This window comes from Pseudorasbora parva, chromosome 23, assembly GCF_024679245.1.
Source record: "Pseudorasbora parva isolate DD20220531a chromosome 23, ASM2467924v1, whole genome shotgun sequence".
Classification (NCBI taxonomy): Eukaryota; Metazoa; Chordata; class Actinopteri; order Cypriniformes; family Gobionidae; genus Pseudorasbora; species Pseudorasbora parva.
Window position 1 is genome coordinate 38,324,819 of NC_090194.1, and position 25,139 is coordinate 38,349,957.

Consider the following 25,139-nt stretch of genomic DNA (forward strand, 5'->3'; position numbering starts at 1 on the left):
TTATCTCTCACGTTGTAATATTTGGCTCGACGGGGCTGATAAAGTGTGAGGTGAGACACACAGACACACACACACACACACACAGACTAGGGCTGTCAACGAATATTCTAAATTTGAATATATATTCGAATACTTTTTAAAAAACTAATTTCGAAGGTGAAAAATAATATTAGAATTTAAAAAATAAAATAAAAAAGCGGAAAAAAATCCCCCGCCACGGTAGTGGAGGCGTGTTTGCGAGTGAGTGTGTGTGTGCGGGTTCAGGGACGGGTCACAGGAGCGCTGGCACTGCTGAAAGCTGACGCGTCTCGCAGGGGAGATGGCAGAAAGTGCAGAGCCCAACTCGACCGCAGCAGAGAAAGAGATTTAACTCCATAATCTAAAGCCATCTCTGGAAGTCCTCTGGATTTTGGTCTGTAGGAGGTCAAATTGTTGAGCTGAGAAAGTTATATGCAAGCTCTGCAAGATACAGTTAGCATACCATGCCTCATGTTATTTAACGTTAAACAGAAACATTACTAGTTGCTACTGTACTGATGAAGAGGGATCGCAGGAGTAAAGGATAAATGCACTGCTTCCACTGGTGCGATTATTCACCATGTCGAGGAAAGGCTCCATGTTTAGCACAGCAGAGCTCGCTCGGAGTGCTCACTATACTGCAAAACTGCCATTAATATTAGTTTCAGTCACTGAATGAAGCCTGCTATATTTGGGACAGGAGTCGCGAGTCTCAAGACCTTAAAATGCTCGAACAAAACTCTTGATCAGCTCTCAGAGTTTGTGCATTTAAACCGAGAGAGAGAGAGGTCTGCGCTCTTGGCCATTAGTTAATAATATATAATAATTATATAATTTATAATAACAATCTACTTGTTTTTGTGTGCGTAATACGTTGTCAAATATGTATAAACTTAAATAGACAAACTATACTAGTAGTTAATGTCTCTTTGTTTTAATGTGTCCTGTTATCGACGTAATGCGCGCTCTGATGTTCGAATAGTTTGAATATTCATGTTTGTTTTAGAGGGAATATTCGAACGTCATTTTTGAGCAATTTTGACAACCCTAACACACACACACACACACACACAGAATGGCTTTGTGTGCTCACGGCTATTCTCCCGTCTCTCAGTTTAAAACGTGTATTCCTAAAGCCAGACCAGCTGGACGAGCGAGACTCAAGCAGCGATGTACAAGGTGAGTTCAGCTCGCTCTCTCTCTCTCTCTGTATCTCTCTCACCATCTCTCTCTCTCTCTCTTACGATGCACTCTCTCTTCCTCAACAGTATAAAGAAGTTGAAGTCTAAAAATGATCGAAAGCTCCGGCGGAAACAGCAGAAGTTGGCGAGCCGTTCAGCCGGTGGAGATGAAGTAACGTCTGCGGCGCCGGCGGCAGACCGAGGGTCATGTGAGCCAACCACACACACTCGCTCATGCTGTTCACACCGCACACCAATGACGCCAATATATCCTGCTATTCACGCGAAGTCGGATGCATGAGCATTATGAATCCATTCGCTTCATTCGCTTGACATTCACACTACACAACAGAGGCGAAGTCGCGTGATGTGCGGGGCTTCAGCAGGCAGTCGTCAGAAGCTCTAGCCGAGTTAAGGCCGCTCTCGCCGGGGTTAATGAGCGCCGCTGATCGCCGGGGTTAATGAGCGCCGCTGATCGCCTGGGTTAATGAGCGCCGCTGATCGCCTGGGTTAATGAGCGCCGCTGATCGCCTGGGTTAATGAGCGCCGCTGATCGCCGGGGTTAATGAGCGCCGCTGATCGCCTGGGTTAATGAGCGCCGCTGATCGCCGGGGTTAATGAGCGCCGCTGATCGCCGGGGTTAATGAGCGCCGCTGATCGCCGGGGTTAATGAGCGCCGCTGATCGCCTGGGTTAATGAGCGCCGCTGATCGCCGGGGTTAATGAGCGCCGCTGATCGCCGGGGTTAATGAGCGCCGCTGATCGCCGGGGTTAATGAGCGCCGCTGATCGCCTGGGTTAATGAGCGCCGCTGATCGCCTGGGTTAATGAGCGCCGCTGATCGCCGGGGTTAATGAGCGCCGCTGATCGCCTGGGTTAATGAGCGCCGCCGATCGCCGGGGGTTAATGAGCGCCGCCGATCGCCGGGGTTAATGAGCGCCGCCGATCGCCGGGGTTAATGAGCGCCGCCGATCGCCGGGGTTAATGAGCGCCGCCGATCGCCGGGGTTAATGAGCGCCGCTGATCGCCGGGGTTAATGAGCGCCGCTGATCGCCGGGGGTTGATGAGCGCCGCCGATCGCCGGGGTTAATGAGCGCCGCTGATCGCCGGGGTTAATGAGCGCCGCTGATCGCCGGGGGTTGATGAGCGCCGCTGATCGCCGGGGTTAATGAGCGCCGCTGATCGCCGGGGTTAATGAGCGCCGCTGATCGCCTGGGTTAATGAGCGCCGCTGATCGCCTGGGTTAATGAGCGCCGCTGATCGCCGGGGTTAATGAGCGCCGCTGATCGCCTGGGGTAATGAGCGCCGCCGATCGCCGGGGGTTAATGAGCGCCGCCGATCGCCGGGGTTAATGAGCGCCGCCGATCGCCGGGGGTTAATGAGCGCCGCCGATCGCCGGGGTTAATGAGCGCCGCTGATCGCGTCGCAGAATGCCTATTCACGGCTCGTAGTGACCTAACATGTAAATCACTCGCGCCATTCGTGTGCGGTGTGAACGCAGCATTATATTTCCACCTCACTGTGTGTGTGTGTGTGTGTGTGTGTGTGTGTGCACCCACGAGGTCTCATTTTAAAGACCCTTAGTGGAGTATAAGTCAAAGTTTAAATGGTTAAACCAAATGAAAGTTAGAGGTTTATGAATGATATTTTATATAATATATATATAATGAAACGAGTTGACCTCTAAAACTGCCAGAAAATCAAAGCCATAAATCTAAAAAAAGCTAAGTTCCAGATTTTGTGTGTGTGTGTGTGTGTGTGTTGGCTCATCCTAACGCTGTGTCTGTTCTTCCCACAGCTCCCCCCAGAGACTGTATTTATGTGGACCGTGTTTTACATCAAATTCATGATAACAAAGGACTTTTTAAAGAAGAGGCAGTGAATATATCTTTGTTTTGGGAGCACCTGCGCCCGTGGCTGGATGTGTGTGAGAGTAAAGGTCCGGCGAGTGTGTTAATCAGAGACTCTGCGCTGCTGCCAGAACTGGTGGAGGTTCTGCTGGAGTCCCAGAACCGGGTCTGGGCTCGAGTGTTCATCCAGACGCTCGCTAACCTGCTGCACTGCAGGCCCAAACTACAGCAGTGGGCCAAGCAGCTGGATATCGCTGGTGCGTATGCGCAGATGCCGACCCCTGACCCCTGATCCTTGACCTCACTCATATACCCATATGCCCTCACTATTCCCTACATTAGTCCACTAATATAGTCCACTTGAGGGAGTGAAGGTAAAGGAGTGTGAGTTCGGACCCTGACTGAGCCGGAAGGGCGGCCGCTTTTGCAGTTTATTTTAAACGCAGCAAACTGGCAGCTCCAGTAATAATGATAAGATTTATCCTGACCTCTGCCGAGGAAACTAGCATGTATAACCCTTAATCAAACAATTTAAAAATCTATTAAAAATGAATGTATACCTGTATGCATGAGAGTGGGCCAGTGCAGTTTGGATGGATGATATATTCAGCTGTGAGCGCCATCTGCTGGCAGATGCCTCCACCTATAGGCTTGAATAGGGCACTATTTGAGGGAACAGCCATTTATAATGGTGTCGGAAGCTATAGTGAACATAATTGAGTGCACTCATTCAATCCCACAATGCACCGCTATAACGAGTTTGTACACTCGACTCCTAAGGAATACCCACAATGCACTGAGATCGCGATGGCACCCACAGCGGGATCATCTGAACGGTTGTATACTGACAAGACCAACGATATTAGACCCACTCACTCTTACTGTCTCTAATTCACCCCATCCTAACAATTATTTTTAAACGCATTAGATGATTTTTTCCCCTATTGTCTAATATTTTCTTTATTTTTATGGAAAATAAATGCCTTTCCAATCCGATATGTGATGGCAAAAGGGAGTAGAGTGAGTTCAGTAAAAGGCAGTTTCAAACCTCCTTCTAAAGAGTGTGTGTGTGTGTAACCGCGCGTCCTGTCCTCCTCCAGGTCTGAAGGCCGCGCAGGCGTTCCTCAGCCGGTACAGCGGTCATCTGGAGCAGCTGGACCTGAAGCCTCTGCTGACCTTTGGCCCCCTGCAGGACATTCTGGAGAAGTTCGGCCCCGTGGCGGAGTTATTTGACCGTGATGGTTTTACTGTAATGGAGTATTTAAGGCAGGCTCCTGCTAAAGAAATGCGTCTGCTTATTTGGACTCTCGAGTCGCATCGAGAACGTTATCTCTCCTGTCACTCCATTCTCGATCAATATTTTGAAGACGGTACGTAAGTCAGTGATGTGTGTGTGTGTGTATGACGGGAGTTTGGTGCAAATGTCTCTCTCTTTATCTTTAGATGCTGTTTGTTTAGTCATTAAAAAGACGGATGATGACGAGCACATGGTAAGAGACGCGTGTCCAGTGGGGGGGGTGTGTGTGTGTCCGCGGTCGAGCGGTGTCACTGACGTGTGTGTGTGTGTTTCAGAGCTCAATATTTAAGAGTAAAAACAGACATCGCAAGAAGAAGCAGAAGGAGTTAAAGGTGAGTGTGGTCAGTGCGCACTGCTTTTCTTACTTCAGTATTTTGGTCGTGTTTCTGGTAGAGCTGCACCGATCCAATATTCAGCAAGGGCTCTGATCTGCCTTTATTTGCCGGATCGAGTATCGGTCAGACAGGGCCGATCCTAATCCGAGACTGTGCGTGTAATATTGTTAAGCCCCAGTGCCCCACAGAAGGCAGAAAACCTTATAAAGCATCTTCAACGATTCGTGCTGGGATGCCACAATACTCAATATTGACCCGTTCGGGACGGCATTCACGGCTCAACACGCGCTGGTGATTTGCGGTTTGCATTTTATTAATCATTTCCATTTCTCTCAGTTTTAAATATTTCTCTCTGTTTATTTCGGCTCTTTTTGAGTGTGTCTGTGAGTCTACGCGCTGATATGAGCAGATATCCAATCATATGCACTAAAGATAGGCGGTGTTCGCCGCGTTTTAAAGCCTCGCCGGTTAAACATTCATTCGTGTGCTTATGCACTGTTTTACATTGAGCTCAAACACGAGATTACCGGACAGATTACTGCACTAATACTGTCAAATACACACACGATTAACATATAAACACAGTTGGTTGCGAACAGGTCTTCAATTGATAGCAGCAGCCTAGCGAACCGCGTGTCCGTTAAAGGGACCGTTCACCTCTAAAATGATGTTAATAATAACATCGCTTCAGCTACCGAGCACACTGTTCACCTCTTTGTAAACTTTGTTCAGTGCATGCGAGTGCTGCCGTATGTTCGCATATGAGCAGTCGCTTTCCCCGTAATCCGCCGCGTGAAGACGCCAATGCAGACTCGCGCGCTGTGAGATCTGTCTCTATGGGGCAAGCAAAATAATCTTAGTTCAAACTCGATTTTACTCACTCCTTTGGCAGATTATTTTGCTTGTTTTAAGCAAAAACTCTTTTCCAAAAACTAATTTTTCCCCAAAACAAGACAATTACTTTTGCTTGTCTAGTAAATACTTCTTGTTTTAGAATTTTTAGATGTTTGGACTAGAAACAAGACAAATACTACGTAAGAAAATCATTTTTTGCAGTGCGGTCAGTGCGGCGGCTGAAGTGCTTCATGCTCATCTGTGTGTGTGTGTGTGTGTGTGTGTGTGTGTGTGTTTCAGTCTGTTTTTGTGCTGTCCGGGATGAGAGGTCATTCTAGAGATGAAGACGAGGAGGAGGATGAGCTGCTCTCTGAGGAAGACTCTTTGTGAGTTCAGGCATTGCACTTCATATTCTCTTCTGAACGCTCTTCTGAACGTCTGAGCTGACTCTGAATGGGATGTTCCAGGTTCCTGAGCGGCCTGGATCCGTTCTGCGTTCCCGAACACCTGAGGGGACAGCTGGCAGAGTTTGAGGAGCAGTATGCCGGATCAGCCCACCGCAGCCATTACGAGAGGATTCTGGACAACCACCCCGACCCCACTAAAGAGAGTTTATATGAGTACGTGTGTGTGTGTGTGTGTGTGTGTGTGTGATGGTAATATAGCGTAGAGATGGAGATTTAGCGAGCCCTGTGAGCGACTCATTCCAATCCCTCACGTGTGTTCGTGGGGGAGCCGCAGCTCATTATAATATGCAAACCTTATCCAATCATAGCCGTGTGTGTTTGGCCCGCCCATAAGAACCGAGCGTTCAGGAGAGAGCCTCGACACCAGAGCAGGAAATAGCCATTGCTGATTTAAATAAGATAATAGTCACACTCTATTATTAGGGGCCAAGCACCGAAGGTGCGGAGGCACCTATTGAAATTGTTAGTGTTCCTATTATTAGGGGCCAAGCACCGAAGGTGCGGAGGCACCTATTGAAATTGTTAGTGTTCCTATTATTATTATTCTGCTTCTTCTTCTTCTTCTTCTTCTTCTTCTTCTTCTTCCGCCATAGGAGTCTCTGGCAGCCCATAGAACCGTATGGTAAAAAGTTGTGAAATTTGGCACACTCATAGAGGCCAGTCTGAGCTGTCACTATAGCAAATTTGGTGCCTCTAACTCAATCCCTCTAGCGCCACCACCTGTCCAAAGTTTCACTCATATTTATGCTTATAACTTTTGACCCCTAAGGGCTAGAAACAAAATTCTTTTTTCATCGGATTCCTTGGCTCAAGCCGATTCGATTTCACCCTATGATGTCATTTTCCGGTATGCAAATTTTCCCGCCATTTTGAATTTTCTGAAAAATCTACTTTTTCAAACTCATCCTAGACCGTTTGTCCGATTTTCACCAAAATTGATCCGTATCGTCTTCAGACCATGCTGACAAATACTTATGGATTTCGGATTGATAGACAAAACAGTTTTCATATACCACTGCAACAGAGTTGAGCCATGATGCAAAAATTACTCTTGAGGCTGTATCTCTGCAATGCTTTGACATATTGACACCAAACTTTGCATGTGTCATTGTCATCTCAATCTGACTAAACCACATCAGTTTCGTAACAGTGACACCTATTGGTCGAAAGTGATAAACCATTAAACCATTATTATTGACTGTATTTAAAATTTGACTGCTATTTTGCCTAAAATCAACTTAATAGGTCCTTAATGGCTCATTGTTGCAGTTGGCTTGAGACTTCCAGCCATGCTGGCATGTCTTGTCTTCTTCTTTGCGCTTGGCCCCGATAATGGCTGCTTGCAGCTATATTTCTGCTTCTTCTTCTTCTTCTTCTTCCGCCATAGGAGTCTCTGGCAGCCCATAGAACCGTATGGTAAAAAGTTGTGAAATTTGGCACACTCATAGAGGCCAGTCTGAGCTGTCACTATAGCAAATTTGGTGCCTCTAACTCAATCCCTCTAGCGCCACCACCTGTCCAAAGTTTCACTCATATTTATGCTTATAACTTTTGACCCCTAAGGGCTAGAAACAAAATTCTTTTTTCATCGGATTCCTTGGCTCAAGCCGATTCGATTTCACCCTATGATGTCATTTTCCGGTATGCAAATTTTCCCGCCATTTTGAATTTTCTGAAAAACCTACTTTTTCGAACTCCTCCTAGGCCGTTGCTCCGATTTTCACGAAAATTGAAACAGATCATCTTCAGAGCATGTTGACAAAAAGTTATGGAATTCAAGTTGATTCGTCCAATCGTTTTCAATAAACGCACAAACAAATTTTACGTGGAGGTTGCAAAAACACACTAAAGGCTATATCTCCGCAACGCTTTATCGTATTCAAACCAACCTTGGTACATGTCATCACAAGCATGACTTGAAGCAACATGCAGCGTTTCGGCGCAGCGCCACCTACCTGTCCGGAGATACGAAAAATGCCTATTTTGGCTTATAACTTCTGAACCGTTTATCCAAAAATCATAAAATTGGTCTCATTAGATTCAGGGCGTCATGCCGAGTCGACTGATATCCAATTTTACCATGTCGGCCATTTTGGATGTCGGCCATTTTGAATTATGTGCAAAAATGCTGTATTTTATGAACGCATGAACAGATTGTTATGAAACTTGGTATGGGTCATCACCACGATGCCCTGAAGTAGCCTGAGAAGTTTCGAAACAGCGCCACCTAGTGGAGAATTTTTTTTTTCAAACGCTTATAACTTTGGGTGTGGTTGACATATTTTGATGGGAGTGTGTTTTTTGGTCTCCTGAATCCTTGCCGACTCCAACGATACCAGACTTGCCAGGTTTCGGCATATGGTTTGCGCAGAGTTGTAATTTAGTGCTTAAAAAACATTTGCTGATATCTTCGAAACCGCTAGTCCGATCGAGACGAAACCAGCCTCAGAAGTTCGGAAACATAGGTCGATAGCTATACGCTAATGCCCAAATCTCAAAATATTGATAGTAAGGGGTAGTAAAATCCAATCAAAGTCAGGTGTCAGTCATTTTTTACGTGTTTTTTCATATAAATGTCTATAACTCCAAAACAAAATGAAATATTTTCACCAAACTTGACACACATATGTATGGGCTCACTACGAGGACACATAAAAAAATTGGTGGGATTGTGCCTCTTGGTGGCGCTATAATAAAACAAAACATGAAATTCCCATTGACTTCAATGCAGTATTACGGTTTAAAATGCTAATGCTATAATTTAAGAATGCACTAGTGTATCGTTACAAAACTCGGTATGTGTCTTCCGCTCTATGTCCCGAAGATATTCAAAAAGTTTCGGGGCAGCGCCACCTTGTGGTCAAAAGTTGTAATAAAATGTACAAAAATGCTAATAACTTTTGATTAAATTAGCCTATTGTAATGAGACTGGTCATAATACATTCATTGGCTCATGCCGAGAAGATAGATACCAATTTTGCCATATTTTGCAAACATATCTGTGCTCCATCTTGTTATTTGTTAAAAATCTACTTTTTCAAACTCATCCTAGACCGTTTGTCCGATTTTCACCAAAATTGATCCGTATCGTCTTCAGACCATGCTGACAAATACTTATGGATTTCGGATTGATAGACAAAACAGTTTTCATATACCACTGCAACAGAGTTGAGCCATGATGCAAAAATTACTCTTGAGGCTGTATCTCTGCAATGCTTTGACATATTGACACCAAACTTTGCATGTGTCATTGTCATCTCAATCTGACTAAACCACATCAGTTTCGTAACAGTGACACCTATTGGTCGAAAGTGATAAACCATTAAACCATTATTATTGACTGTATTTAAAATTTGACTGCTATTTTGCCTAAAATCAACTTAATAGGTCCTTAATGGCTCATTGTTGCAGTTGGCTTGAGACTTCCAGCCATGCTGGCATGTCTTGTCTTCTTCTTTGCGCTTGGCCCCGATAATGGCTGCTTGCAGCTATATTTATTATTGCATCCGGTTAATGTACAACAATACTGAGGTGCAAATAGTATGCATCTGTCAAAATAAATGATAAATTACCTGTAATTACTATTTATATGGCAAAGAACTGCTACTTTTATATGGTTATAATAGACTATATCCCCATTTTCACTTTGGAAATAGAAACTACAGCTATTTGCACTTAATGTAAATATAATCTATTGCTAAGAAAATATGCTATTTTACTAAGTGTTAATATAATCTAGTTGCGATTAACACTTGGTGTAAATAGCTGCTGCCTTAATGAAAACAGTAGGCTATACTGAATAAATATATAGCGTTAGGGTAGGACACGGTGAAGATTTGCGTTGATTTTGTAATGTTGTTAAAGCGCTAGTTCAGCCAGTAATGTAAATTGTGTGATTAATTCCTCCTGTGGTTGGCCAGCCGTCAGTCCTCCGCTCATCTTCACACACAGATGAAGATATTAGTGTTGAAATCCGATGGCTCAGAAAGGCCTTCATTGACACCAATGTCATTTCCTCTCTCAAGACCCATAAAGGCACTAAAGACGTCGTTACAAAGCCCATCTCACTACAGCGGCTCTACAATCATTGATGAAGAGATGAGGATAGTTTCATGATTCGGATCGCCAAAGTCATGTGATTTCAGCAGTTTGACTCGCGATCCGAATCATGAATCGATTCACTGACAAGAATAAACATTCAGCTCCGTCTCCAGCCGCGAGAGGGCGCTATCGAGCAGCAGAGAGTCAGTTTGGAGTGAGTGAGAAGCTTGTGAGGGACTGGCGAAAAGCAGAGGTTACTTCAACTGAAATAAAGAAAGCTAATTGCGGATGGAAAGCAAGATGGCCAGAGCTGGATAGACGAGTCCACAGATGGTGCGTGCGCTACGAAGATGGCGTTATATTCCAGTATAATGCGACTTATAGTCCAGTGTGACTTGTATGTTTTTTTCCTCTTCATGATGCACTTTTTGACTGATGTGACTTGTACTCTGGAGCGGCTTACAGTCTGGAAAATACGGTATTTAGTGTTTTCCCGCACTAACTCTATTCTGGCCTCTTCATCAATGATTGTAGAGCCGCTGTAGTGAGATGGGCTTTGTAACGACGTCTTTAGTGCCTTTATGGGTCTTGAGAGAGGAAATGACATTGGTGTCAATGAAGGCCTTTCTGAGCCATCGGATTTCAACACTAATATCTTCATCTGTGTGTGAAGATGAGCAGAGGTCTGACGGCTGGCCAACCACAGGAGGAATTAATCACACAATTCACATTACTGGCTGAACTAGCGCTTTAAGTTCTCTCAGTGGATTTGTGTCCAAATTTTGTTTGGATATATTAGGGAATGTCATCTGTCCAGAAGGACGGGGCTTCAGATAACTCTCTGGTTGTGCAGTTATTTTGCTCAGATCCTGGAGGAGCACGGGCCCCTGAGCGCCTCAGACCCGCTGATGGTGGGCGAGCTGGAGAACTTCCCTCTGGAGGCTCAGCAGAAGATCTCCGGCGCCGGCGGGCTGGAAGCCTTCCTGCTGGAGTCTCTGCGCTTCACCACGACCGAGGGCCTGATGGGGCTGATGAAGCACGCGGTGTGCCTGAGCGACTCCGGCCCGTCGTACCTCAACCCCTCCGCTCGAGAGTTCTGTCCCCAAACGGAGCCGCTCCTGCTCTTCCCCGACCCGGATGAGTTTGAGTCTCCCATCACAGAGCACCAGCAATCCACCGCTGACGAGATACACACGGCTGTGACGCGAGAAGACAAACACACAGCTGTGTGCCCGCGGGTAAGACGTGCACTGCAAACAATGCTCTTACTAAGTATTTGTGTCTTGTTTCCAGTCTAAATATCTAACAATTCTTAAATCAAGATGCATTTACCAGATCAGTAAAACGACAAGATATTTTTTCTTGTTTTGTTGAAAATAAAATCAAAGTGAGTTTTTTGCTTAAAACAGGCAAAATGATCTGCCGATGGGGTGAGAAAAATAATCTGATTTCTGATTGAAATCTTGTTTCTTGTTTCCGTCCCAATCAGAAATCAGATTATTTTTCTCACCCCATCGGCAGATCATTTTGCCTGTTTTAAGCAAAAACTCTCTTCATTTTGATATTTCCCCCAGAAAACAAGAAAAAATATCTTATGTCATTTTACTTATCTAGTAAATGCATCCTGATTTCAGAATTGTTAGATTTTAAGAAGAGCATTATTTGCAGTGAGCCACATGATGTGAATGCGGTCCTGATCAGTGCCACCTCTGACCTCTGTCTCTTACAGGATTTGGCAGAGCATGCAGATGTTTCTATTAACACCGAGCCGTGCCTTCCCTTTGAGAGAAATAACGTGAGTAAAGATGATTTCTTAGTGTCATTTCAGTTTTTACTAATATTTTCTCTCATTTATTATACCGTATTTTCCAGACTGTCACACTTTTTTCATAGTTTGGTTGGTCCTGCGACTTATAGTCAGGTGCGACTTATATAGCAAATATAATTCATACTTACTGACAAGAATACACATTTAGCTACGTCTACAGCCGCGAGAGGGCGCTATCGAGCAGCAGAACGTAAGTTTGAAGCGAATGAGAAACTTGTGAGGGACTGGCGAAAAGCAGAGGTTGCTTTAACTGTAATGAAGAAAACGAAGACACCAGACGCGACACGACTACGAGATGCAACAAATCAATCAAAAACCACAGCCAATCAGAACAGTGAGTGGGCGGAGCTCTAGTGGCAAGAGTACGGCACCAGAGATTAATCCTGGCAGAACTCGCAAGGAAATTAATAAGTACATAATCAAATTCACAAATATTACACCATTTAAACTATCGTAATTTTTAGCTATTTTTCCCCAAAACAAGACAATTACTTTTGCTTGTCTAGTAAATATTTCTTGTTTTAAGAATTTTTAGATGTTTGGACTAGAAACAAGACAAAAATACTGAGTACGAAGAGCATTTTTTGCAGAGTATCCTTTGCTGTTTTTAAGATGGGAACGCTAATTGATATTTAAAGTAACATAACACACTTTTAACATTAAATAAAGCACATCAACTCTACTTGAGATTAACATTTCCATGTTGTGTGTTGTTGTTCCAGCCACGGCGTCACACAAATCTATTTTAGAAACGGTTTCTATTTTTGTGTGTCACCGTTGCGGCTGGTTAGGACAAAAAGTCAAATTAACATAGAAAAGACGCCTTGTATCGCGTGGCGTCGTGTGTAGTTAGGACACGCCGTTATACCGCACAGATTATGCAAACTTTATCAAATATGAGACTAGAGATCAGAATAAGTGTGTTCATGTCACAGCTGTTATTTAGGAGGTCACATGCAAGCTGGACTGACCGCTAGTGCCCTATGGGTTAGCTGTAGCATCCAGCCTGCCTAAAGTGAGTGTGTGTGTGTGTTCCAGGGCGAGCTGCTGCAGAAGCAGAAGCAGAAGCTGGTCCTGTGGGCGGAGCTTCAGCGGATGGAGGCGGAGCATGAAGCCCTCCTGCAGATGAGGGCTGGAGAGAAGGCGGAGCTTCAGGAGGAGATCCGGAGAGCCACGCAGAGCATGCAGGTACAGAACCGGCCCACATCCTCAAGCCTTTCACCCTAACCCATCTTCAGCCCTCAGGCCTTTCCCCCTAACCCATCTTCAGCCCTCAGGCCTTTCCCCCTAACCCATCTTCAGCCCTCAGGCCTTTCACCCTAACCCATCTTCAGCCCTCAGGCCTTTCCCCCTAACCCATCTTCAGCCCTCAGGCCTTTCCCCCTAACCCATCTTCAGTCCTCAAGCCTTTCCCCCTAACCCATCTTCAGCCCTCAGGCCTTTCACCCTAACCCATCTTCAGCCCTCAGGCCTTTCCCCCTAACCCATCTTCAGCCCTCAGGCCTTTCCCCCTAACCCATCTTCAGCCCTCAGGCCTTTCACCCTAACCCATCTTCAGCCCTCAGGCCTTTCCCCCTAACCCATCTTCAGCCCTCAGGCCTTTCCCCCTAACCCATCTTCAGCCCTCAGGCCTTTCCCCCTAACCCATCTTCAGCCCTCAGGCCTTTCACCCTAACCCATCTTCAGCCCTCAGGCCTTTCCCCCTAACCCATCTTCAGCCCTCAGGCCTTTCACCCTAACCCATCTTCAGCCCTCAGGCTTTCACCCTAACCCATCTTCAGCCCTCAGGCCTTTCACCCTAACCCATCTTCAGCCCTCAAGCCTTTCCCCCTAACCCATCTTCAGCCCTCAGGCCTTTCCCCCTAACCCATCTTCAGCCCTCAGGCCTTTCACCCTAACCCATCTTCAGCCCTCAGGCCTTTCCCCCTAACCCATCTTCAGCCCTCAGGCCTTTCCCCCTAACCCATCTTCAGCCCTCAGGCCTTTCCCCCTAACCCATCTTCAGTCCTCAGGCCTTTCACCCTAACCCATCTTCAGTCCTCAGGCCTTTCCCCCTAACCCATCTTCAGCCCTCAGGCCTTTCCCCCTAACCCATCTTCAGCCCTCAGGCCTTTCCCCCTAACCCATCTTCAGCCCTCAGGCCTTTGCCCCTAACCCATCTTCAGCCCTCAGGCCTTTCACCCTAACCCATCTTCAGCCCTCAGGCCTTTCACCCTAACCCATCTTCAGTCCTCAGGCCTTTCCCCTAACCCATCTTCAGTCCTCAGGCCTTTCCCCCTAACCCATCTTCAGTCCTCAGGCCTTTCCCCCTAACCCATCTTCAGCCCTCAGGCCTTTCCCCCTAACCCATCTTCAGCCCTCAGGCCTTTCCCCCTAACCCATCTTCAGCCCTCAGGCCTTTCCCCCTAACCCATCTTCAGCCCTCAGGCCTTTCACCCTAACCCATCTTCAGCCCTCAGGCCTTTGCCCCTAACCCATCTTCAGCCCTCAGGCCTTTCCCCCTAACCCATCTTCAGTCCTCAGGCCTTTCCCCCTAACCCATCTTCAGTCCTCAGGCCTTTCCCCCTAACCCATCTTCAGTCCTCAGGCCTTTCCCCCTAACCCATCTTCAGTCCTCGGGCCTTTCCCCCTAACCCATCTTCAGTCCTCGGGCCTTTCCCCCTAACCCATCTTCAGTCTTCGGGCCTTTCACCCTAACCCATCTTCAGTCCTCGGGCCTTTCCCCCTAACCCATCTTCAGTCTTCGGGCCTTTCCCCCTAACCCATCTTCAGCCCTCAGGCCTTTCACCCTAACCCATCTTCAGTCCTCAGGCCTTTCCCCCTAACCCATCTTCAGTCTTCGGGCCTTTCCCCCTAACCCATCTTCAGCCCTCAGGCTTTCACCCTAACCCATCTTCAGTCCTCAGGCTTTCACCCTAACCCATCTTCAGTCCTCAGGCCTTTCCCCCTAACCCATCTTCAGCCCTCAGGCCTTTCACCCTAACCCATCTTCAGTCTTCGGGCCTTTCCCCCTAACCCATCTTCAGTCTTCGGGCCTTTCCCCCTAACCCATCTTCAGCCCTCAGGCTTTCACCCTAACCCATCTTCAGTCCTCAGGCGTTTCCCCCTAACCCATCTTCAGTCTTCGGGCCTTTCCCCCTAACCCATCTTCAGCCCTCAGGCTTTCACCCTAACCCATCTTCAGTCCTCAGGCTTTCACCCTAACCCATCTTCAGTCCTCAGGCCTTTCCCCCTAACCCATCTTCAGTCTTCGGGCCTTTCACCCTAACCCATCTTCAGTCCTCGGGCCTTTCCCCCTAACCCATCTTCAGTCCTCAGGCCTTTCCCCCTAACCCATCTTCAGTCCTCAGGCCTTTCCCCCTAACCCATCTTCACCCCTCAGGCCTTTCCCCCTAACCCATCTTCAGTCCTCAGGCCTTTCACCCTAACCCATCTTCAGTCCTCAGGCCTTTCCCCCTAACCCATCTTCACCCCTCAGGCCTTTCCCCCTAACCCATCTTCAGTCCTCAGGCCTTTCCCCCTAACCCATCTTCAGTCCTCAGGCCTTTCCCCCTAACCCATCTTCAGTCCTCGGGCCTTTCACCCTAACCCATCTTCACCCCTCAGGCTTTCCCCCTAACCCATCTTCAGTCCTCAGGCCTTTCCCCCTAACCCATCTTCAGCCCTCAGGCCTTTCCCCCTAACCCATCTTCAGTCCTCAGGCCTTTCCCCCTAACCCATCTTCAGCCCTCCGGCCTTTCACCCTAACCCATCTTCAGTCCTCAGGCCTTTCCCCCTAACCCATCTTCAGCCCTCAGGCCTTTCACCCTAACCCATCTTCAGCCCTCAGGCCTTTCACCCTAACCCATCTTCAGTCCTCAGGCCTTTCCCCCTAACCCATCTTCAGCCCTCAGGCCTTTCACCCTAACCCATCTTCAGTCCTCAGGCCTTTCCCCCTAACCCATCTTCAGCCCTCAGGCCTTTCCCCCTAACCCATCTTCAGCCCTCAGGCCTTTCCCCCTAACCCATCTTCAGCCCTCAGGCCTTTCCCCCTAACCCATCTTCAGCCCTCGGGCCTTTCCCCCTAACCCATCTTCAGTCTTCGGGCCTTTCCCCCTAACCCATCTTCAGTCTTCGGGCCTTTCCCCCTAACCCATCTTCAGCCCTCAGGCCTTTCCCCCTAACCCATCTTCAGCCCTCAGGCCTTTCCCCCTAACCCATCTTCAGTCCTGGAACCTAACCCATCTCTGCTTGTGTTCAGGTCGCCGGCGCGGAGCTCGCCATGTTCCAGCAGAAGCTGGAGGACGAGGTGCGGAAAGACCAGCAGGAGAAGAAGGAGAACCAGGAGACTCTGAAGAGCCTGAAGATGGAGATCAAAGACCTGGTGGATTCACATGAAAGGTCTGGCACACAGACACACTCACACGCACACAAACGTGCAGACACACACACACACGCGCACACACTCTCACTCACACTCACGCGCACACACACTCACGCACACACACACACACATACGTGCAGGCACGCACAGTTACTCACACACACACACACACACACACTGCTGTTTTACTGCTGAATATAATGTAATTATTTGAATGTTGTTGTTTTGTTTGTAGTTACACCAGAGACATCAGTGCCAAGAATAAAGAATATCAGACTGAACTGGACAAATTCCTGGACGTCAAGTGAGTGTGAAAATTATACAAATATGACATCTGTCCTGTGTGTGTGAGACTCGTGTCCCGTGTGTGTGTGTGACTTCTGTCCCGTGTGTGTCCTGCAGTAACCAGTGTGCGGCGGAGCGGATGAGTCTAGAGGAGGAGATCAACAGGTTCAGAGACGCGTGTGTGAAAGCGCAGAGGAGATCCACGGAGGCTCAGGTGAGCTTTCAGCATCAGCTGGTGTCTCAGTCATGGCCTGACGCTGAACTGACGTGTGTGTGTGTGTGTTCAGCTGTGTGTCCTGCAGAGCCGTCGGGAACACGCGTTGCGCCGGCTGAGGATGAGCGTCTCTGAAGGCCAGATGATCGTCAAACACATGACGGAGGCATCGCTCAGGTACGGCTTCACACACTGTCCATCAGCAGCAGAGACTCTGTGTATGCGCGTGTGTGTGTGTGTGTTGAGTCTGATGTGTGTTTGTGCTGCAGTTTCCCGCCCGGTGCGCTGCGCTCAGCCATAGACGACTGGAAGAGACATGTGTGTGACATGGAGGACCGTATCAACAGGACGCAGGTGAACTTCCTTCTGTCTCTAATATAACACAGCTGCTGTAACAACAATATTTTAATGTTTCATAAACATGACACTGCAAAAAGTGCTCTTTTTTTGTCAAAATTTTATCTTGTTTCCAGTCCAAATATCAAAAAATTCTTAAATCAAGATGCATGTACTAGATCAGTAAAACGATATAAGATATTTTTCGTTGTTTTCTTAAAAATAAAATCTAAATGAAGTGAGTTTTGCGTAAAAAAGGGCAACATGATCTGCCAATGGGGTGAGAAAAATAATCGTATTTCTGATTGTGACGGAAACAAGATTATTTTTCTCACTTCATTTTGATTTTATTTTTAAGAAAACAAGGAAAAATATCTATCGTTCTACTTATCTAGTAAATGCATCTTGAATGAATAATTTTTAAATATTTTACAAGAAACGAGGAAATTACTAAGTGAGAGCATTTTTGCAGTATATTTGATGACTCACGTCATTATATTTGACTGTTTCATAGTGTGATCCAGAACAGAGACATTTACGTTTGTTTAATGCTGCAGTCCGTAACTTTTTGCGCTCTAGTGGTTAATAAGCAGAACTGCATGCGTCTTGCGGAAGAACATTGCAGCCGGATCTACTTCTCTCTGTTTGTGTCTATGGCGGATCACGCAGGGACTGTGCTCCTCCACAGCGGTACTGACCAGTCTGGCCTGAAATAGTCCCAATATAAATATTTATTATAAGTGTACCATAATGATTCAGGGTAAGACAAAAACACGGTTTGGAAAATGGATTCATGTTGAACATTCTCATTATATAATTTTTGTAAATCTTGAACACACAAAGTGTTACGGACAGCAGCTTTAATGTTTTTTAATAGTAGAAACAATCAACCAAAGCACAACAGGGTGTTTATGTAATATTTTAATCAGTGTATAATAATATTCTGCACGTTTTGGTCATTTGAAGCTCTTTCGGTCAGTGTCTCTGTGAAGCTGGTTTGAAGGGTTGGTTTGTTTCAGATGGAGTTTGATGCACAGATGGATGAGGTGAAGAAGGGCGTTCGACTGTGTTCACTGCCTGATATCTTCATCCCCAGCGTCCCCACTGCACCTGCACTGCCGGTAAGAGCTCATCTTCATCATCTTCATCCTCATGGTGGTGTTCAGGCTCTGCTGCACGTTTGGTCTGGGTACGTTGTGAATGTTCATGTGTGCTGTCAGTGGGATCGGGACAGAAGTGCACACATCCCGTTCACACAAACCTCAGTTTTCAGTTTGGTTCGTTTTTTTGCTCTTCTATTCTTAGGCGACATGAACAGAAAGAGGTTAGTTCAGCCAAAACTGAAACTTCTGTCATTAACTCCTCTCCCTAATGTCGCTCCACCCCCATAAGACCTCCGCTCATCTTCACACACAGTTTAAGATATTTTATATTTAGTCCGAGAGCGTATGCAAGTGTATGCACACTATACTGTCCATGTCCAGAAAGGGAATAAAAACATCATCACAGTAGTCCATATGAGACATCAGTGGGTTAATTAGAGTCTCTTGAAGCATCCAAAATACATTTTAGTTTAGTTTATTAGTTTATTATAACGTGGACAGTCCCTTTTTTTTTATAAAAAGAGCAGCTTTAGCCTCTACGGCTAATTTCCAGCTGTAGTCCCCGGCTGGTATTTTTGACTTTATTCAGCATTGTCTTCTCTTCCGCGTTTGTTTTCAATGCTCAAATGATTCGGATCGCCAATGTCACGTGATTTCAGCAGTTTGACACGTGATCCGAATCGTGAATGCCATACCAAAAGGTTCAATATTATATTGAGAATTGTGGCATTCCTAATCCCGTGTTTTCCGCATCATAACATGAGATATTTCAGCCAGAAGTGTGTGTGGATGTTTTGGATGCGTGTGCTTCATAAGCTTGACATGTACAGCACCTGGATTCTCCTTAGAGGGACACGCTTCCTCGCATCATCTCCACATCTCCTTCCTGCTGTTTTCCATTTATTTCTGAATGTAGAAGAATGTAAACGTTAACATGCGAATAATGTTCTGATAATGAATATTTTGCCACAGATGATTTTCATAGAGATCGCTCCCCGATTGTGGCCGGCGTCGAGTCCCGATTGGGGCCGGTATGGCGTCCCGATTGGGGCCGGCGTCGAGTCCCGATTGGGGCCGGTATGGCGTCCCGATTGGGGCCGGCGTCGAGTCCCGATTGGGGCCGGTATGGCGTCCCGATTGGGGCCGGCGTCGAGTCCCGATTGGGGCCGGCGTCGAGTCCCGGTTGGGGCCGGTATGGCGTCCCGATTGGGGCCGGCGTCGAGTCCCGATTGGGGCCGGTATGGCGTCCCGATTGGGGCCGGCGTCGAGTCCCGATTGGGGCCGGCGTCGAGTCCCGATTGGGGCCGGTATGGCGTCCCGATTGGGGCCGGCGTCGAGTCCCGGTTGGGGCCGGTATGGCGTCCCGATTGGGGCCGGCGTCGAGTCCCGATTGGGGCCGGTATGGCGTCCCGATTGGGGCCGGCGTCGAGTCCCGATTGGGGCCGGTATGGCGTCCCGATTGGGGCCGGCGTCGAGTCCCGATTGGGGCCGGCGTCGAGTCCCGATTGGGGCCGGTATGGCGTCCCGATTGGGGCCGGCGTCGAGTCCTGATGGGTTGCTGTTGTGTGTTGCAGGCGCTGCTTCCACCTCCGCTTCCTCAGCCGTCTCACTCTCAGTTCTGCGGCCCGTACGGTTCTCTGACTGCTGAACGGGTCACTCCTCAGCCCACCGAGAGGCTTCCTGAAGAGCCTTTGACCCGCCGGCCCTCGGCGCCGCAGCATCTGACGGTGTACGAGCGAATCCTGGAGCGGCTCAACATGATGTTCCCTCATTACAACAGGTACAAACACCAACACTAGCGTCATGCCACACACACACACACACACACCAGAGCTGAACCAACTTTACCCCAAAGACATGAGGAACTAATGACAGAATTTACATTTTTGGGTGAATTAACCCCTTGTACACATTCCTAGTGTATTGTATAATATAATAAAATAAACTTAACTGAAGATTTACAGTGGCAGCTCAGAGCTGTACGGCAGCATTAAGTATGAAACTGAATGAATAAATGTAAAATTAAAACTACACACTCACCTAGAGGATTATTAGGAGCACCTGTTCAATTTCTCATTAATGCAATTATCTAATCAGCCAATCACATGGCAGTTCTTCAGTGCATTTAGGGGTGTGGTCCTGGTCAAGGCAATCTCCTGAACTCCAAACTGAATGTCAGAATGGGAAAGAAAGGCGATTTAAGCAATTTTGAGCGTGGCATGGTTGTTGGTGCCAGACGGGCCGGTCTGAGTATTTCACCATCTGCTCAGTTACTGGGATTTACACACACAACCATTTCTAGAGTTTACAAAGAATGGTGTGAGAAGGGAAGAGCATCCAGTGTGCAGCAGTCCTGTGGGAGAAAATGTTGCCTGGTCTGATGAGTCTCGATTTCTGTTGAGACATTCAGATGGTAGAGTCAGAATTTGGCGTAAACAGAATGAGAACATGGATCCATCATGCCTTGTTCCCACTGTGCAGGCTGGAGGTGGTGGTGTAATGGTGTGGGGGATGTTTTCTTGGCACACTTTAGGCCCCTTAGTGCCAATTGGGCATCATTTAAATGCCACGGCCGACCTGAGCATTGTTTCTGACCATGTCCATCCCTTTATGACCACCATGTCCCCATCCTCTGATGGCTACTTCCAGCTGGATAATGCACCATGTCACAAAGCTTCAATCATTTCAGATTGGTTTCTTGAACATGCCAATGAGTTGACTGAACTAAAATGGCCGCCACAGTCCCCAGATCTCAACCCAATAGAGCATCTTTGGGATGTGGTGGAACGGGAGCTTCGTGCCCTGGATGTGCATCCCACAAATCTCCATCCACTGCAAGATGCTCTCCTATCAATATGGGCCGACATTTCTAAAGAATGCTTTCAGCAGCTTGTTGATCAACGCCACGGAGAATTAAGGCAGTTCTGAAGGAGAAAGGGTCAAACACAGCATTAGTGTGGGGTTCCTAATAATCCTTTAGGGGAGTGTAGTTTTCAATATACATTGATTAAAAGCTCTACGTAAAAAAAAAAAAAACAATATTCAAGAGCAGTGAGTGATTTTTCCCTTTGCATCGCAAGATTATTTAGTCCAGTAATCGTGTGTGTGACGGGCTTTAGTGCACTCAGCGCATGAAATGTAAGACTTTAAAACGCAGCAAATAATGAACTTAAGAGTATGACTCTCTGACTCCAGCATTTCAGGCGTGGCTAAACTCCGCCTCACTTTAGTGCATATGATGGAGATTTGCTCATATATCGCGTAGACTCAAACACAGCCGACATAAACTGAGAGAAATAGAAACAATTTATTAAATGCAAAATCGAAAAAAACGCAATTCACCAGCGCGGATTGAACCGTGAATGGTGTACCGAACGGGTCAATATTATATTGAGAACTGTGGCATCTCGTGTGTGTGTGTGTGTGTGTGTGTGATGTTGAGCAGGTAACAGCAGTGTGTGTGTAATAACATTGTGTGTGTGTGTGTCCACAGGCTGGTGTTGAACAGGTTTATTCAGGAGGTTCGCTTGTCAAGCGGAGGCGCTCTCGACTCGCTGACCTATGATGATGTCATCAACCGTGTGGCTCAGCTGATCCTGGACCATCAGGAGAACACGCGTGTGCGTGAACACACTAATACACTCTCACTCTCACACACACACTCACTCACTCTCACTCTTTCACACACTCACTATCTCTCACACACACTCTCACTCTCTCACACACACACACACTCACTCACTCTTACTCTTTCACACACTCACTCACACACACTCACTCACTCACACACACTCACTCACTCTCACTCTTTCACACACTCACTCACTCTCACTCTTTCACACACTCACTCACTCACTCTCACTCTTTCACACACTCACTCACTCTCACTCTTTCACACACTCACTCACTCTCACTCTTTCACACACTCACTCACTCACACACACTCACTCACTCACACTCACTCACTCTCACTCTTTCACACACTCACTCACTCACACACACTCACTCACTCACTCACACACACTCACTCACTCTCACTCTTTCACACACTCACTCACTCTCACTCTTTCACACACTCACTCACACACACTCACTCTTTCACACACTCACTCACTCTCACTCTTTCACACACACTCACTCACTCACTCACTCACTCACTCACACACACTCACTCACTCACACTCACTCACTCTCACTCTTTCACACACTCACTCACTCACTCACTCTCACTCTTTCACACACTCACTCACTCACACACACTCACTCACTCTCACTCTTTCACACACTCACTGGGGCGGCAGTGGCTCAGTGGTTCATGTAGGTTGTCTACAAAACCAGAAGGTTGGTGGTTCGATCCCCGGTTCCACCTGACCAAGTGTCGAAGTGTCTATGAGCAAGACACCTAACCCCAGCTGCTCCCAACGAGCTGGATGTCGCCTTACATGGCTGACATCGCCGTCGGTGTATGAATGGGTGAATGTGAGGCAAAAATGTAAAGCGCTTTGGATAAAAGCGCTATATAAATGCAGTCCATTTACTCACTCACTCTCACTCTTTCACTCACTCACTCACTCTCACTCTTTCACACACTCACTCACTCACACACACTCACTCACTCACTCACACACTCACTCTCACTCTTTCACACACTCACTCACACTCACTCACTCACTCACTCACTCACACACACTCACTCACTCACACACACTCACTATCTTTCTCACACACACACACACTCTCACTCTCTCTCATTCTCACACACACTCACTCAGGATCTGTGTCTAGTGCTTCAGTGTGGCAATTCATAATTTGACTTCAGAGTGCGATATAATTGCAATTTACTTTGTCTTACATCGGGATCATTGGGATCAGGAATATGTGTGTTAGTCTCAGAATCGGCTGTCTGAGGGTTTGCAACGCTTTGAAATGTAGAGATTCTGTGGGACTTGATTTGAGATGTTCTCTGTGTGTGTGTGTGTGTGTATGTGTGTGCAGGAGCGCATGAGCGTCACGGATCGCTCCAGTCCTGCATCTGACATGGCTCCGCTCACACACGTGTGGAAGAACGTGTCGGAGAAACATCGCAACGCAGCGCTGGCGGTGAGAATATATAACTGCAGTGCAGGACAGATCAACAGAGAATAACTCAAGCAGTGATGAAACCTCACACACGAGACGGCCATTAGAGTCACTGAAGCACATGATCACCTGGAACATGCACACAGTAAACACTGCTAGATCCACAGGTCTTCACATCTCGTCCATCAGTGACGTGACGCGTGTGTGTGTGTGTGTGTGTGTGTGTCCCATCAGCTGAACGTGGAGGACCCGTGCATCATCTGCCATGAGGACATGAGTCCGGAGGAGATGTGTGTGTTGGAGTGCCGCCACGGTTTCCACAGAGAGGTTAGAGCATCTTCTGAACCCCAGTTTAATGTGTTAAAGAGTGCCATGCAGACTGAGTGACTGTGTGTGTGTGTGTGTGTGTGTGTGTGTGTGTGTGTTTCAGTGTATAAAGTCGTGGCTGAAGGAGCAGAGCACATGTCCCACCTGTCGAGAACACGCACTCCTACCGGAGGACTTCCCCCTGCTGCCCGGCCGTCACCGCAAGAGCCACACCCCCGCACCCGCCTTCCACTAACCCTCGTGTCGGCCATCTTTAACCCTTGTGTCGGCCATCTTTAACCCTCGTGTCGGCCATCTTTAACCCTCGTGTCGGCCATCTTTAACCCTCGTGTCGGCCATCTTTAACCCTCGTGTCGGCCATCTTTAACCCTCGTGTCGGCCATCTTTAACCCTCGTGTCGGCCATCTTTAACCCTCGTGTCGGCCATCTTTAACCCTCGGTCGGCCATCTTTAACCCTGGGTCACAGGACTGCTTCGGGTTCGGGTGTTGAAGCTTTAGGGACCAATCCTGCGGTTTTCTTTTCAGGACACATCTGTGTTTTTCATTCCTGTAATAAAGTTCATTTGCATGAACTGATTTTACTCATCCACTTTTACCTTTTATTACCATTTTACTTAAATTTTAGTTCATTAAACATTTGAGCCAAGAACAGTCGTGCTGTGTTATTTCAGACGAGAGCGGCGATAAACGGCCAGTGTGTTTCCTCAGATCGGCTTTAGCGGGAAAATCAATCAAATCATGTAAAACTAATAATACAATTTCTTCCCATTTTTTAAACTATTTTTAATTATAAATCTAATTTTAAAAATAAATAGTCAATATAAAACTAAGATGCCTTACAGTGCATATATTTTTTATTTTATTTTTGTGTGTATATATATATAGAGACACGCATATATACACACACACACAGCTCCTGTTAGTGGGTGGGATATATTAGGCAGCAAGTGAACATTTCGTCCTCAGAGTTGATGTGTGTGAAGCAGGAGAAATGGGCAAGCGTAAGGATTAGAGCGAGTTTGGCCAGATTGTGACGGCTAGACGACTGGGTCAGAGCATCTCCAAAACTGCAGCTCTTGTGGGCTGTTCCCGGTCTGCAGTGGTCAGTATCTATCAAAAGTGCTCCAAGGAAGGACCAGTGGAGAACCGGCCACAGGGTCATGGGCGGCCAAGGCTCATTGATGACCGTGGGGAGCGAAGGCTGGCCCGTGGGGTCCGATCAAACAGACGAGCTACTGGAGCTCAAACTGCTCCAGAAGTTAATGCTGGTTCTGATAGAAAGCTGTCAGAATACACAGAGCAGCTCAGTTTGAGGTGTATGGGGCGGCATAGGGTGACCTCTGACCCCTGACCCCGCCGAAAGCACCAACAGTGGCACGTGAGCATCAGAACTGGACCACGGAGCAATGGAAGAAGGTGGCCTGGTCTGAGGAATCACGTGTTCTTCTGCATCACGTGGATGGCCGGGTGTGTGTGTGTGTGGCTTACCTGGGGAACACATGGCCCCAGGATGCACTATGGGAAGAAGGCGGCCTCCAGATTCCCCAGATCTCAATCCAATCGAGCATCTGTGGGATGAGCC

The 25,139-nt window shown here is 47.2% G+C and overlaps 1 protein-coding gene across 3 annotated transcripts in view; it reads left to right on the forward strand.

The window, feature by feature from the left end:
* ttc3 (tetratricopeptide repeat domain 3) overlaps positions 1-24,206 on the forward strand; it is a 58,330-nt gene extending 34,124 nt beyond the window's left edge. For all 3 annotated transcript variants that reach the window (XM_067432665.1, XM_067432666.1, XM_067432667.1), the window contains exons 24-46: positions 1-50; positions 1,133-1,197; positions 1,287-1,408; positions 2,996-3,304; positions 4,148-4,417; positions 4,491-4,537; positions 4,620-4,676; positions 5,814-5,899; positions 5,981-6,133; positions 10,875-11,259; positions 11,751-11,816; positions 12,888-13,037; positions 16,090-16,229; positions 16,448-16,516; positions 16,615-16,711; positions 16,785-16,888; positions 16,981-17,065; positions 18,067-18,168; positions 19,725-19,930; positions 21,644-21,770; positions 23,146-23,250; positions 23,464-23,556; positions 23,660-24,206. The exon at positions 1-50 is cut by the window's left edge and continues 43 nt beyond it. In XM_067432665.1, coding sequence (XP_067288766.1) covers positions 1-50; positions 1,133-1,197; positions 1,287-1,408; positions 2,996-3,304; positions 4,148-4,417; positions 4,491-4,537; positions 4,620-4,676; positions 5,814-5,899; positions 5,981-6,133; positions 10,875-11,259; positions 11,751-11,816; positions 12,888-13,037; positions 16,090-16,229; positions 16,448-16,516; positions 16,615-16,711; positions 16,785-16,888; positions 16,981-17,065; positions 18,067-18,168; positions 19,725-19,930; positions 21,644-21,770; positions 23,146-23,250; positions 23,464-23,556; positions 23,660-23,791 — 3,020 coding nt within the window. In that variant the 3' untranslated portion in view covers positions 23,792-24,206. The remainder of the gene's footprint in view (positions 51-1,132; positions 1,198-1,286; positions 1,409-2,995; positions 3,305-4,147; positions 4,418-4,490; positions 4,538-4,619; positions 4,677-5,813; positions 5,900-5,980; positions 6,134-10,874; positions 11,260-11,750; positions 11,817-12,887; positions 13,038-16,089; positions 16,230-16,447; positions 16,517-16,614; positions 16,712-16,784; positions 16,889-16,980; positions 17,066-18,066; positions 18,169-19,724; positions 19,931-21,643; positions 21,771-23,145; positions 23,251-23,463; positions 23,557-23,659) is intronic.
* The last annotated feature ends 933 nt before the right edge of the window (positions 24,207-25,139 follow it).